Source organism: Centrocercus urophasianus, unplaced genomic scaffold (genome assembly GCF_019232065.1).
Source record: "Centrocercus urophasianus isolate 14NV4802_14NV808 unplaced genomic scaffold, USGS_Curo_1.0 seq_628, whole genome shotgun sequence".
NCBI classification, from domain to species: domain Eukaryota; kingdom Metazoa; phylum Chordata; class Aves; order Galliformes; family Phasianidae; genus Centrocercus; species Centrocercus urophasianus.
In genome coordinates, this window is record NW_024885231.1 from 8,778 (window position 1) to 21,487 (window position 12,710).

Sequence of the window (12,710 nt, forward strand, 5' to 3'; positions counted from 1 at the left end):
TTGGGTGCCCCCATTTTCTCCCAAATGAAGTCAGTGAGGGGCTGAGGTTGAGCTTCCCCACAGTGCCTGGCTGAAGGACACAGCCGACCCAGTGGTGCGGGCACTGGAGCTGCGCATGGCGGCCATCACCGGCCTGGACCTGCGGCCACCCTACGCTGAGTACCTGCAGGTGGTCAACTATGGTCTCGGCGGCCACTACGAGCCCCACTTCGACCACGCCACGGTCAGGAGTCTGGAGGGTCCTGGGGTGGTCACTGGGTTGTCCTGTGGGTGCTCCTGGGATGGTCATTGAGATGGTCCTTGGGTGTACTTGGGATGGCCAGCAAGATAGACTCTGGGTGCTCCTAGAATGGTGATCAGAACGGTCCTGAGACAGTCACCAGGATGGTCTTGGATTGTCCTATGGGTGCTCCTGGGGTGGTGCTGTGGGAGGGAGGTTCCTGGGGTGTCCTGTGAAATGGAGCCAGGAGGGGGCTGGAGGAAGGAGAGGAGGGAAGAGGGAGGAAGGGATTTTTCCTGGCAGCAGCTCAGAGCCATGAGGTCCATTAGGGTAAGAGGTGTCTCCCAGCAGCGCCCACACAGACTGACCATTTCCACTTCCTTGCTTTTGGGGCAGTCCAGGAAGAGCCCCCTTTACAGAATGAAGTCGGGCAACAGGATTGCCACGGTCATGATCTACGTGAGTCCCCATTTTGGTCTGTTTTTGCATCTGTGTGGATATCAGTAGGGTTCAGAGTGAACGTGAGAGAGGGAGAGGGGTGAGGGCAGCTCTAAATCACACAGCTATGGCGCTAAAAGTAGATGGCTATGGTGATAAAACGTAGTGTTGGCAGAGGATTTCAGAGCTTGTGCAATGCCACAGCAAGGAAAAAGCATGGGGGATGGAACCAGGGGAGGTTTTGTGCCTCGGAAAGCAGTCGTATCCCACAGGGCAGGAGGAGGATGAGGGCCGTGACTCGCATTTCTTTTTCTCCTTTTCCAGCTGAGTGCAGTGGAGGCAGGTGGCTCCACTGCCTTCATCTACGCCAACTTCAGCGTGCCAGTGGTTAAGGTGAGGGGAACCTGCACAAGATCATCCCAAGAGTGGGGAACAGGGGGGGGGGGGGACACAGCTCTCCCATTTCTTATCTCTTACAGAGAGTCACAGCTCAGCCCATCCCAACACCAAATCCCAACCTGCAGCTCCCTGATGTTTTGGAGTGCCAAAGGCCAGCCCTGGAGCTCCTGGCTCCATTCTAGAGGTTCCAAATCCAGTCTTTGGGCCTTTCAGCTTTCTCTTAGGAGTGTCAAACCCCAACCCCCTAACTCCCAGATCTGGGCTGTGTATACTGCCCTTGTTTTGGGGTGCTGATCCTTAACCTTGAAGCTCCTACCCATGTCTTGGGATGACAATCCAACCTCAAGGCTCTCAGCTCTGTTTTGTCAAACCGCAGCCCTGAGAGCCCAGCTGTTGGAATCCTGGCTTAGTTTTGGGGTGTAAAATCCCAATGCTGGAGCTCCCAGCTCTGTTTGAGGTGTGCCAAAGCCCTGGGATGTGTCTTTATTCTGCTCTGCAGAACGCAGCCTTGTTCTGGTGGAACCTGCGAAGGAATGGCGACGGTGACGGGGACACCCTACACGCTGGATGCCCCGTGCTGGCTGGGGACAAGTGGGGTGAGTGGCAGCACCCGGTGTCACCCCAGGGTGATTCGGGGTCAGAGGGACAGCAGGGAGGCCACCCCCATGAGGTTGGCATAGGGGACAGAGACAGATGGGGCCCTTGTCCCTTCCAGTGGCAAACAAGTGGATCCATGAGTATGGGCAGGAGTTCCGGCGGCCGTGCAGCCGGGATCCCCGGGACTGAGCGAGCAGCTGGGCTCAAGGATGCAGCTCCTGACCTGGCTGCTGTCGTTGTCACCACGGCAGTGAAAAGCCTCCCCAGCACAGCGCAGCTCCACTGGGGTTCATCCATGAGGAGAAGAGGGTGCTGCAGGGGGAGGAGGTGCTTTGTTGAGCTGTGGCTTCCCTCTGGGAAATCTGTTGAAAATAAAATCGAAGGAGACTCAACTGGAGGCTGGGAGAAATACTTTGGTGTGGCATTAAGGTTTAGTGGGAGGGCGGGGGGGAGTGGATGGTACCAAACCCACACATGTTCCATAGCTTGGATCCTAAACAGACCCTCTGTCCCATCTCAAGAGCAGCAGTGAGAGCTATGGCACTCCTACAGCCATCAGTATGCACCGGAGTGACCAAAGCAGCCACACGGACCAGAGCAAAGCCAACACTGCCCTTACACAAAAAACAACCTGCTGTGGGGTCTGGATGCATCTCAAACCTGGCTGTGCAACCTCACGCTCCACTCTGGTGCAACAGCAGAGAACAGCACAGCCCCTTGTCCTCTGCCAGCATCGCACGATGAATCTTTTTTGCAGAGCTGCTGCTGTAAGAGGGACCTTGGTGCTGGAGCTCAGAGTGCAGCAAAGCCAGCACAGGGGCCGTTGCCTTCCAGCCTCCCTGGCCCCCAGCCCATGCGCAGCCCCATTTCCCCAGGGCACTGCAGACAAGCTCCTTTTCTCTATCCAACCACAGTGCTGGCGTGACTGGAAGGCAAAGGAGGGCAGCCGGGCTCCCCAGCAGCACCTGGTAATCAGGCAGGGCCCCGGTACCACTTGTTTGCTCTGTGCATTTCAGATAGGGTGACAGGAGCAGCAGACCAGGCAATGCAGAATGGCTGGGGTTGGGGTCGGCCCCTGCACGCTCTCAGCCTGCAAAGAAACTCCCTGATTTTAAGGGAAGAGGTTGAAGAGCTTCCCAAGCACCTGGGCTCTGCCTCCTCGTACATAAAAACCTACAGAGCTTCAGCCCACACTGCCCCGAATTCCTGCAACTGAAGCATTGAGGGTGTTAAAAAACACATGGTCCAACACAGCACAGGTTACTGAACAGCCAAAGCACCACGTTTTATTACTTTCAGATGTTTCTGTACATGTGGGAGCAATCAGTGGTGAAGGGGAGGGGAAAAACACAGGCTGTGGCTCCAGCATTCCCTCCTCCTCCCCACACTGGAGCACAGAGAAGGGATGTGGGGACGTTTCCGAGGATGAGACACTTCCATGAGTCACCAGAAAAACCCAACGCAGCCCTCACCGCTGTGACAGCCCCAGAACAGTCAGATCTCCCCCTTCCCAGCAAACAGAGGAATTCCTAACCCAGGCTTTGCACAACTGCTTTATTTGGAGGCGAGAGCAACGGACACCAAACAAGGTACCAGCAGGACGAGGCTGACACAGGACACAGCAGTCTCCAGAGGACTGACAGACACAAACACATTTTCCTTTTGGAAACAACAGCAAAAGATACGAGGTCACCTGAGAGCAACACCCTGCCAGGCTGGAAACCCAACCGGCCCAGCATCCAACAGCAAAGCATGCAGTAAAAAACCTAAGCACAGCCCTACAGGTTTCAGCTGCTTTGCAGACGTGGTGCCAAGTTTATGTGGAAATGCAACCGGGGGCTTGGCTGGCAAACTGGTTTTTAACCTTACCCAGAAGATCCAGGTGTAGATTTTCAGGTGTGTGAAGCACCAGTTTGAACCCACTGACTCGCCAGACATCTCCCATTCACACTGAAGACAAAAGGCAATATGGAGAGGAAGAGAAACTGTGCAGATCGAGATAACGTGGGCTCTCCTCCTCCTGTATCTGCGTGGTGCTGGAGCAGAAAGCCAGCAAGGGGCTGTGCCCTGCTGCCATTGCTCAGCCCTGCCCTGTAGAAACATTAAAAGCCAGAAGGTTCACTCTGAAAGGTGGGAAGCAGGGCTGGAAGTCAGGAGACACAGCCCCTTCCTCTGCCAAAAGACAAACGTCACCCACAGCTACCATCTCCAAAATGCACAGATTGCAGGGGAGGAAACCTAGTCAGGTCTGGGGGTCTGACAGCTCCAAGCACAGCCCACAGACCTCTGCACTTTCACTCCTTACCACCCGTGCTCATTTCTTGAGAGCACGTCTCAGCTGCTCACAACCTGACCTCCAGCTGCAACAGCCATCAATATTTTCAACTGGCTTTGGTGGAATCTCCCACCTGCTTCGCTTCTGAAGGTGTCTGAACAAGAGAGACAAGAAAAGGTTGCAAAGCAAAGCAAGCTCCAAGCAGCAACGTGATACAGCAACCATTTCGACACAGTCTGATGTTTCACCTCTGGATTAATGCTGTTTTCGAGATGCCAGCATGGAGGAGCGGCCATTCAGACTCACACACTGCAGCCATCCACTCAGGCTCTGTGTTCAGAGCAGAACCTCATGCTTTGGCCACACAGGAAAGATTTCTTTCCAGCAGTCACAGTGCTCCTGTAAGCTACAAATGGCTGAGGGCTCTGTGTGATGCATGCAGCCCCAGAGCTGGCAGAACCTGTGATGGCTCCAAGCTGAAGTCAGCCCTTACACAGAGATCAGACCGCAATCTGCTCCTGCCAAGCCTCGGGGTTTTCCATTGTGAAAGCTTCCACGGATCCTCAATCCAACGACTGGAACAAAGGCAAGAGAGATTTCTACATCATCAAACGCTCCTGCTTGAAATCTGCACCCTCACAGCTCAGCCTCCTCCTGTCTGCCTGATTAAGTGCTGAAGGCTGTGAAAGAATGCACTGATCAGACAGCAAAGGAGGGGGAACTTCCTGGGTTTCCCTACTTTTATTCAGTGAAGGGGAACACTTTCCCCTGCAGCTCGTTCTCTGTGCTAACTTTCACCTAAATACCATTTCTCTCTGCTTCTTGCTCCCTCCTCCCAGGAAAAGCAATTGCAGACAGGCAGAAATCCTTCAGACAAAAGCAGACTCTCAAAAATGTTTGCAATTCAGCACAGCAGGAAGGGATTCCCACTCCATCCGCTATTGCTCTCATCCCTGCAGTTCACTTCCCCAAATCCAGTTCTGAGGCAGCCAGGACCCAGAGCCTGGCACGGAGCAATGCCACATTAAATATCCTGCTGAAGTATACGTGGGGAGGACTGAGGATGCTGCCAGCCTCCAGGATGCATCAGGAAAAAGGCAGATGTAGCATCTCGGTTACTGAAGGTCCATTTAATCCACCAGGAACTACAGCTGGGCTGGATGTTACACCACGGTCACAAAGTAATAGTGAACAGAAAGGAATGTCAGGAGCCAGCAATTCTCTATTTACACTGAGTGCCAACGGTGTGGCAATGAGCAGAGCCCTCTGTAATTTGGCTTTCTTGCCTCTGGTTCATGCATTTCCCACCCTGATGCTTTGGGCACAGCACAAGGCCACAACTCACGTGTGAAGGAATGAGATGAGGAGCAGCTCTCCATCACAGGGAATCTCCACGTTTACCAGCTCTTCACACTGCTTCCCTTTGCCCCACCTGCACCTCAAACACACCAGAAGTTCAGGATGGCTCTGGAGAACTGCTGCCCATCACAACTCCCAGGATCAAGCCAGGAACAGAACCATGCCTCAGCAAAACAGCATTAAATACTGCCTCCATCATACAGCACGAAGGGGTTCTGAACAGAAGGCAAATGGAATAAGATTTCAGACAACCACCAGCAGCACACTGAGAAAAACTGCTCCCATAGGTGCCAGCTCTTATGCTCCAGAGTGATTCTTAGGAGAGGTGAAAGCAATCTGACCCACTGCCTGCAGGTAATTAACCCTGAAGAAGCATTCTGCCATGGAACTGCAGATCTGTGTGGAAATACAGCAGGCAGGCAGCGAGATGATTTAGGAAGTGACACTGAAAACAAGGTGAATCCTGTGGTACTGGGGAATCAGCTGCCTGCACCTCTGCATCAGCATCAGCAGGATTGACTCCAAGCTCTTCCAGGAATTTATCTGCTGCTCTTCTTGCATCTTTTTCACCCCAACGATGCTGATCTCTGCTCAGTCATGTGTGGCAGCTACACAGAGGGAAGCATAAACACATTCCAGAGGCAGAAAAGGGCCAAATAGGCAAACTGCCTGTAATTCAGGCTATTTTTCCTCAGTGAGAGCTTGAAACAAACGTTAAGAAAGCTGCAAGATTCTGAAATGGAGCTCATGATCCCCAGATTCCCACCCTTGCCTTTTTGTTTTACCCTCTGGTCCAAATTTGCACAAGAAAGCAGCATCAGCTTCCTGCCACAGCTTGATCCATAAGGCTGGTGAGATGGAACTTGAGCTTCTAATGAAGCTGATTCCCTCACTGCTTTAGGGGGGAAAAAATAAATGAATATATAAGAAAAACAAAACAAAACCCAAAGCTAAGGGGGCACTTTGAAGACGGTCAAATGATTCCACAGAGAAATCCTGAAGCCTTTGGAAATGCTGCAGTGACTTTGCTGGCTCTGGATTGTCAACAACCCTTCTGCAGTTGGGTCCAAGAAACCATGGAGGTCGATGGAGGCTTGGGGGTTCAGGTCTTTGCTTATGGCAGCAGAGAGGAGCCCACTTCTGAGGGTCTGAAGAGCTTTTCATGGTCTTCAACACAAGCTGCTTCCCAGCAAGGAAGTCCCTAAGCATGGACACGTTGTGGAGAACTGTTCTAAGGGACGAGGAACCTCACACCAACTTCTCAACTGCTGCTGAACTGGAGAGATGAACAGATATGGGGTACATCACAGTGGCCTCTGGTGCAGTTTATTTACAATATGACTCGGTGCTGGAGATAGCAGGGTATTAACAAGCAGGAAACACACTGGGAAGGAAAAAGGTCACATTAAAATCAAGGTATTCTCTGCAGATCTTTGGCTCTGCCTCTTCTCCCTCTCATCACTCATACATCACTTCCTTCCACTGAATTTAAAACATGCAGCCCACATTCCTACATTTCTGCTGTTTCATCCCCAAAGGCACAGGACAAAGGGGAAAGGAGAGATCACTCAGCAACAGCCCTTTAGTATCACCAGTCTCACAGCATTGTACATGTTGGAATGTATAGCTTCTGTTGAAGAATTCTGAGCTATAAAGCAAGAGAATTTCTCAGGGCTGCTCACTGACACATGACAGATGGCCTTGAGGCTGATTAGTACCATTAGTGAGCGTGGTCTGAGCACTGGTTTAGTCGTTGCCTTTATGATGCTGTACCCTCAGGAGGCTTTCCAAGCAACCTTATCAGTGACAACCTTCTCTCATTGCCATACAGAGACCTGGCTCTTACAGGTGAGTTCAATACACCTGGGGTCAGCAGACAAAGCCTGCACAACGAAGCACAGAGCTCTACCTGTCTGATTTGAGCAGCATTCCCTGGCCAAAGCAGCGTGGTACGAGTTGCTTTCAAGGCACAGGGCCTTGATTATGTAAATAAAAACCTGCTTAAACCAAATACCACAAAGCTTGTAATTCTACCTTCTGGCAGGCTATAGAGAAAGCAACCAGCAAAGTGAGATCTGCCTCACTCCTTCCCTCCAAGGAAGAAGGCTTCATTAACACGAGACAGTAGGTGAAAAGCTGACAGGGAACACAAACATCAAATAATTCCTGGCTGTGATGCCAAGCTGTTTGTTTATATGTGGTTTCAGCATTATGCTACAACTCCCAGCTACCTCCCACACCGAAAGCCACAAGCACACAGGGAGAGCAAGGACTGTGCTCACAGACTGCCCAGCTGCAGCCCTCACAGAGCCTTACCACTGGAATCCACCGATGGGCTCTGTAAACCTGTGACGGATCAGGAACGTCGCAACAGCTTCAGCAACCTGGAGGAAGGAAAACCAGGTGAGAACTTAAAGGGAGGTGAAGACAACCAGAAATCCAGAGAGCCTTCAGAGGATGCAGCAGTTCCAGCTACAGTATGTGCCCTTGGGTCTTCTTGCTGAATGAAGTCTGCTGCTTTAAGACGAAGACTTCTGTCCAATAGGCTCAAGTCTAAAAGGAGACTTAAGCAAGTGTAGAGTCTTGCATCTGGGGAGGAATAATAGCATGCAGTGGTACAGGATGGGGGATGAGCTGCTGGAGGGGAGCTCTGCGGAGAGGAACCTGGGTGTCCTGGTGGATGACAGGTTGCCATGAGCCAGCAGTGTGCCCTTGTGGCCAAGAGGGCCAATGGCATCCTGGGGTGCATTAAAAAGAGCGTGGCCAGCAGGTCGAGGGAGGTGATCCTCCCCCTCTGCTCTGCCCTGGTGAGGCCTCATCTGGAGCACTGCGTCCAGTTCTGGGCTCCCCAGTACAAAACAGACAGGGATCTCTTGGGAAGAGTCCAGCAGAGGGCCACCAAGATGGCGAGGGGCCTGGAGCATCTCTGCTATGAGGAAAGGCTGAGTGAGCTGGGCTGTCCAGCCTGGAGAAAAGAAGACTGAGAGGGGACCTGATCCAGGTCTATCAGCATCTGAGGTGTGGGGGGCAGAATGGCGAGGATGGACTCTGTTCAGTGGTGAGTGGAGACAGGACAAGGGGAAACGGACAGAAACTGCAGCATAGGAAGTTGTGCAGCAATGTGTGAAGGAACGGCTGTGCAGTGAGGTGAGGAGCACTGGAACAGGCTGCAGGGAGGTGGTGGAGTCTCCTGCTCTGGAGATGTTCAAGACCTGCCTGGATGCCGACCTGTGCGACCTGCTGTAGGGAACCTGCTTTGGCAGGGGGTTGGACTCGATGAGCTCTGGAGGTCCCTTCCAACCCCTACAATTCTGTGATTCTGTGAGACACATGCTTGCACCTTTGCACTGACCACACAGCCAAGAAGTTTCTTCACCACCTCTTCCAGTAATTTCTTAAATTTAGCATGCAAAAAGAAAGGTTAGGTGAGACCATTACGCATGTTATTTCTAAGAATAAATCAAGACAGCATTCTGACACTGATCACAGTGCACAAAGCACAGCAGCATTCAGGTGAAAGCCACTCCTTCAGATTGGTAAAGGGAAGCACTGGCAGGCTGAGTTTTGCACTCATGGTGCAGAACAAGCTTTAAAACCAGTCCTGTTCCCAACCACAGGCTCCAGTGACACATCAGCCCTCCTGTCAGGACACAAACTGCAGCAATACACAGCAGTCACTCTGCTTCCTCAGCCTGCAAACTGTTTCAATAGCATTTGTTTCATACTTGGAAAACTTGAGCCACCCAACTCAGCATAACACAGATGAGCTCCAAACGCTGTGGTTTAGTGCTAGGAAGAGTGAAAAGCTTCTAGAGGGAGGGCAGGAGGTTAAAGGGAACCACACTCCATATGGTAACAGTTAGTCCCACCAGCACCAGCTTGAGAATTAAACCTATAGCCCAGCTCTGTATCTCATCTAACATCTCAACTCAGGCTTTCCAGTCAGCTTAAAAATATGATGAAATCCAAGCTGCTTTGCAAAAAAACCACTGATGGTATCATGTCCAAAAGGCTCTCGTGGTGCAAAACTGTGCTTCAGAGCAAGCAATGGCCCCTGTTGTGTTTAAGCAGTGGAGACCACGATGCACGCAGCTTCACCCCCAGGCAGAGCTCACCTTGTCTGGAGCATCTTCATGGACTGCATGGCCACACTGTGGAAGGACTTGCATCTGAAACTTCCCTGCAGATGAAGAGAGTCATCACTTTTTAAGCAGCCCTGCTTCCTGAACAGCAGTAGTTTAGGGAAGCAGTTCTCACCTACGCAGGAAACAACAGAACCTGGAACCTTTAAAGCACTGTGAATTTATGAACTCTTCTAAGGAGGCTCTTGCACTCTTCACAAACCTCACTATGCCTCACTGATAGCAGGAAAAAGAGCCTGAAGGGTGAAGGAGGGGATCCTCCCCCTCTGCTCTGCCCTGTGAGGCCACTTCAGCATAAGGCAGCAGGATAAACGTTGTATTACTTTCCAGTACCAAATGCCTTGCAAACCCATGAAACTGGGACCAGAAGGAAAAAAAAAAGGCATGCATGGAGATGCAGAATCTTTATCTGATAGAAACATCCAGAGGCCAAACAGTTTTGGATGGTCTCAAGTGTTCTAAGCTAGGAACATCACTAGAATGGGAGAAAAAGAACATTGAAAAGAAAGCCTTGCAGAACATCACCTTGAATCCCTCAAAAGAAAGTGGCAGCCCCACTGCTGGAAACATCAGACACCAGATTGAACAAAAACCCTGGAGAAAGCTCATCACAACTTCTCATTTAATCTCTCCCTTCTCAATTTCTCCACCTTTCCTATCACCACACACAGGCCAATAGTTTTGGATTGACTAAATCCTCAGTGCACATTTGCTTTCAAACAGACTGCACCTCTAAGAGGCTACTGCCCCCATATCTTTGGTCATGTACCCACAGCAACAAGTTGCCAGCCAAAAAGAGCATTAAGGTATCAGAATTAAATATTTACCTTGCATCTGTCCAATGGTCAGATCTTTATCCAGCCTGTCAACACCTACAATCAAACAAACAGATGTACTGGAGAAATTCCAGAATGAATGTAACTAAGCAGAGCTTTACCAGGCATTATGAAAGAAATTTTGGCCAAAAGAAAGTGAGCCAAACATCACCTTTGACAACCATTAGAACATTTCACAGCTGCACCTCATGATGGCAAATTGACAGGAAAGAATCTCTGCCTAAAAGGTAAGAACACATCTTTTCCACAGCTTAGAAGCTCGTAGAATCACAGAATGGCCTGGGTGGAAAAGGAGCACAGTGCTCATCCAGTTTCAATCCCCTGCTGTGTGCAGGGTCACCAACCAGCAGCCCAGGCTGCTCCAGGCTTTTATCTTTACCAGAGCACAAGAAGGGCCTACAGCTGGCTGCAGAACATCCATGATTTCAGAGGAAAGTCACACCTACATCTGTAGGAAAGTGTCAGAGTACTGGAGGCTGAAGGGCAGCTTAGATCTTGTTGGCTCCTCTTTGCTTTATACAACAAAAGCAAGCATTTAACGCCGTAAAATCCAGTACATCATTTTGTGCCATCTTGATCCTAGAGGCTCTGACCTAATTCCAAACACGCAAGGCTCAAACTGGCTGCTTTATGATACATGATACAGCCAGAGTGGAAGAAATGGGTGCTTTCTGAGAGAAAGACTTGAGCCAAACGCTGACCTTATTTTCTCAAACACAACTGGGACACCACTGCAGTGAGCTGCTGCTGAATTTAAACCAGATACCTACCAGCTAAAAGCAAGAGCTTTGGAGTTGGACAGCTTAGGAAGAGGTTAGATAAGCCCCTGAACCATCCATCCCAGTACTTCTCTGTTTTCGCCAGCTCAATTCGCCACGTGTATAAGTGCTCCTTCTTTGTCTGCAGGGAGGAAAGAGAGCTCTGCATTAGTGATCAGTGGAACAGCTCACGTAAAATGAACTCCATATGGAAGCATGTAAAAATGCTGGCTCCCTCTGGTGGATTGCACGCTCTCAGCAGACAGTTTTTGCTCCTTGTTTTCTGTTCCAAATCACAACCAAAGCATACAAATAAGGAGTGAGAAGGTCAGCAGGAGCTACACCTATAGATTGAAAGACGACTGCATTTTTCAGGGCACTTAGTTTTCTGCTTTTTGCTGGCACTAATAGTTTGTGCACTGTCTGAAAAACAACGGGATAAATCAGCTGTAATGATTTTAGAATCAGAATCATACAACCATAGAAAGGCCTGGGTTGCAAAGGAGCTCAATGCTCATCCAGCTCCAAGCCCTGCTGTGTGCAGGTCGCCAACCAGCAGCCCAGGCTGCCCAGAGCCACATCCAGCCTGGCCTTGAATGCCTGCAGGGATGGGGCATCCACAGCCTCCTTGGGCAACCTGTGCCAGTGCCTCACCACCCTCTGCCTTCAAAACTTCCTCCTCACATCCAACCCAACCCTCCCCTGTCTCACTTTCAAGCCATTCCCCTTGTCCTGTCACCGCCCACCCTCACACACAGCCGTTCCCCCTCCTGTTTATCTGCTCCCTTCAAGCACTGAAGGCCACCATCAAGTCTCCCTGCAGCCTTCTCTTCTCCAAGCCAAACAAGCCCAGCTCCCTCAGCCTTTCCTCACAGCAGAGCTGCTCCAGCCCTCTGCTCATCTTGTTGCCCTCCTCTGTCTTTCTTGTACACGGGGAATCTCCCTTGAGGAATTTACAATCTTAGGCTGCAATTGATTGTACAACCTCCCAAATGCTGACGGGTCTTTGAAATAAGCAAAAGCACCACACAGGCTCAGTACAGAGCACTCCTCATTCACAAAAGCCCCATTTCAGGTCGTGTGCATTCAGAACACCTGAGGAAAGAAAAACCAAAAACCGAGTGACAAGCCATGATGGAATCAATGAGAGGAGGCCAAGAAGAAAAACGAAAGTCCCAATATAAAGCTTCCACTAGAGTTGCTCTCATTTATATCAGAATCCTTTGGATAACCACAGGCCAGGGAAGTGCCATGCAAAATATGCTGAAACACAGCAAGAAATTCCCTACCTCAGTGTCATCTTCCTTCTTCCTTTTGTTGACAGAGACTCCGCCTTCATCATCTTCATCCTCCTCCTCCTCTTCTTCAATAATGCCCTCCACGATGGCTTTAGGACCTTCAGGACTTGCAGCTCCTTCACACCTGTGAAAACAAAACCAAAAACTGATTCCCTTTCCAAAACCAGAAAGTTGCTGAGCTAAAAGCAGTCAGCTATTTCTCAGACACAGGATAGGAAAAATTCCCCCCCCAAGTTTAAAAGCAGCTGTAGATGAAAGCAGCACATGCATCCCAGTGCAAACATCAGTGCAAACAGGTATTTAATAGAGGCAGGAATGATCAAACAAGCAACAACAGCTCTTCTTAGCAATGCATGTGGAGACCTTTGTAAAGGTTTCAGATACACCA

At 50.4% G+C, this 12,710-nt stretch overlaps 2 protein-coding genes across 4 annotated transcripts in view; one reads left to right on the plus strand and one right to left on the minus strand.

The window, feature by feature from the left end:
* The window catches only part of P4HA3 (prolyl 4-hydroxylase subunit alpha 3), a 6,428-nt gene extending 4,377 nt beyond the window's left edge, over positions 1-2,051 (plus strand). Inside the window, exons 9-13 of the mRNA XM_042836710.1 lie at positions 64-223; positions 617-679; positions 983-1,051; positions 1,557-1,653; positions 1,773-2,051. Coding sequence (XP_042692644.1) covers positions 64-223; positions 617-679; positions 983-1,051; positions 1,557-1,653; positions 1,773-1,843 — 460 coding nt within the window. The 3' untranslated portion in view covers positions 1,844-2,051. The remainder of the gene's footprint in view (positions 1-63; positions 224-616; positions 680-982; positions 1,052-1,556; positions 1,654-1,772) is intronic.
* Positions 2,052-2,914: 863 nt separating this feature from the next.
* Positions 2,915-12,710, minus strand: part of PPME1 (protein phosphatase methylesterase 1) — a 31,995-nt gene continuing 22,199 nt past the window's right edge. For all 3 annotated transcript variants that reach the window (XM_042836706.1, XM_042836709.1, XM_042836708.1), the window contains 6 exons: positions 12,314-12,446; positions 11,037-11,166; positions 10,258-10,302; positions 9,404-9,468; positions 7,605-7,672; positions 2,915-6,672 (listed from right to left, as the gene is read on the minus strand). In XM_042836706.1, the coding sequence (XP_042692640.1) occupies positions 6,654-6,672; positions 7,605-7,672; positions 9,404-9,468; positions 10,258-10,302; positions 11,037-11,166; positions 12,314-12,446 (460 nt within the window). In that variant the 3' untranslated portion in view covers positions 2,915-6,653. The remainder of the gene's footprint in view (positions 6,673-7,604; positions 7,673-9,403; positions 9,469-10,257; positions 10,303-11,036; positions 11,167-12,313; positions 12,447-12,710) is intronic.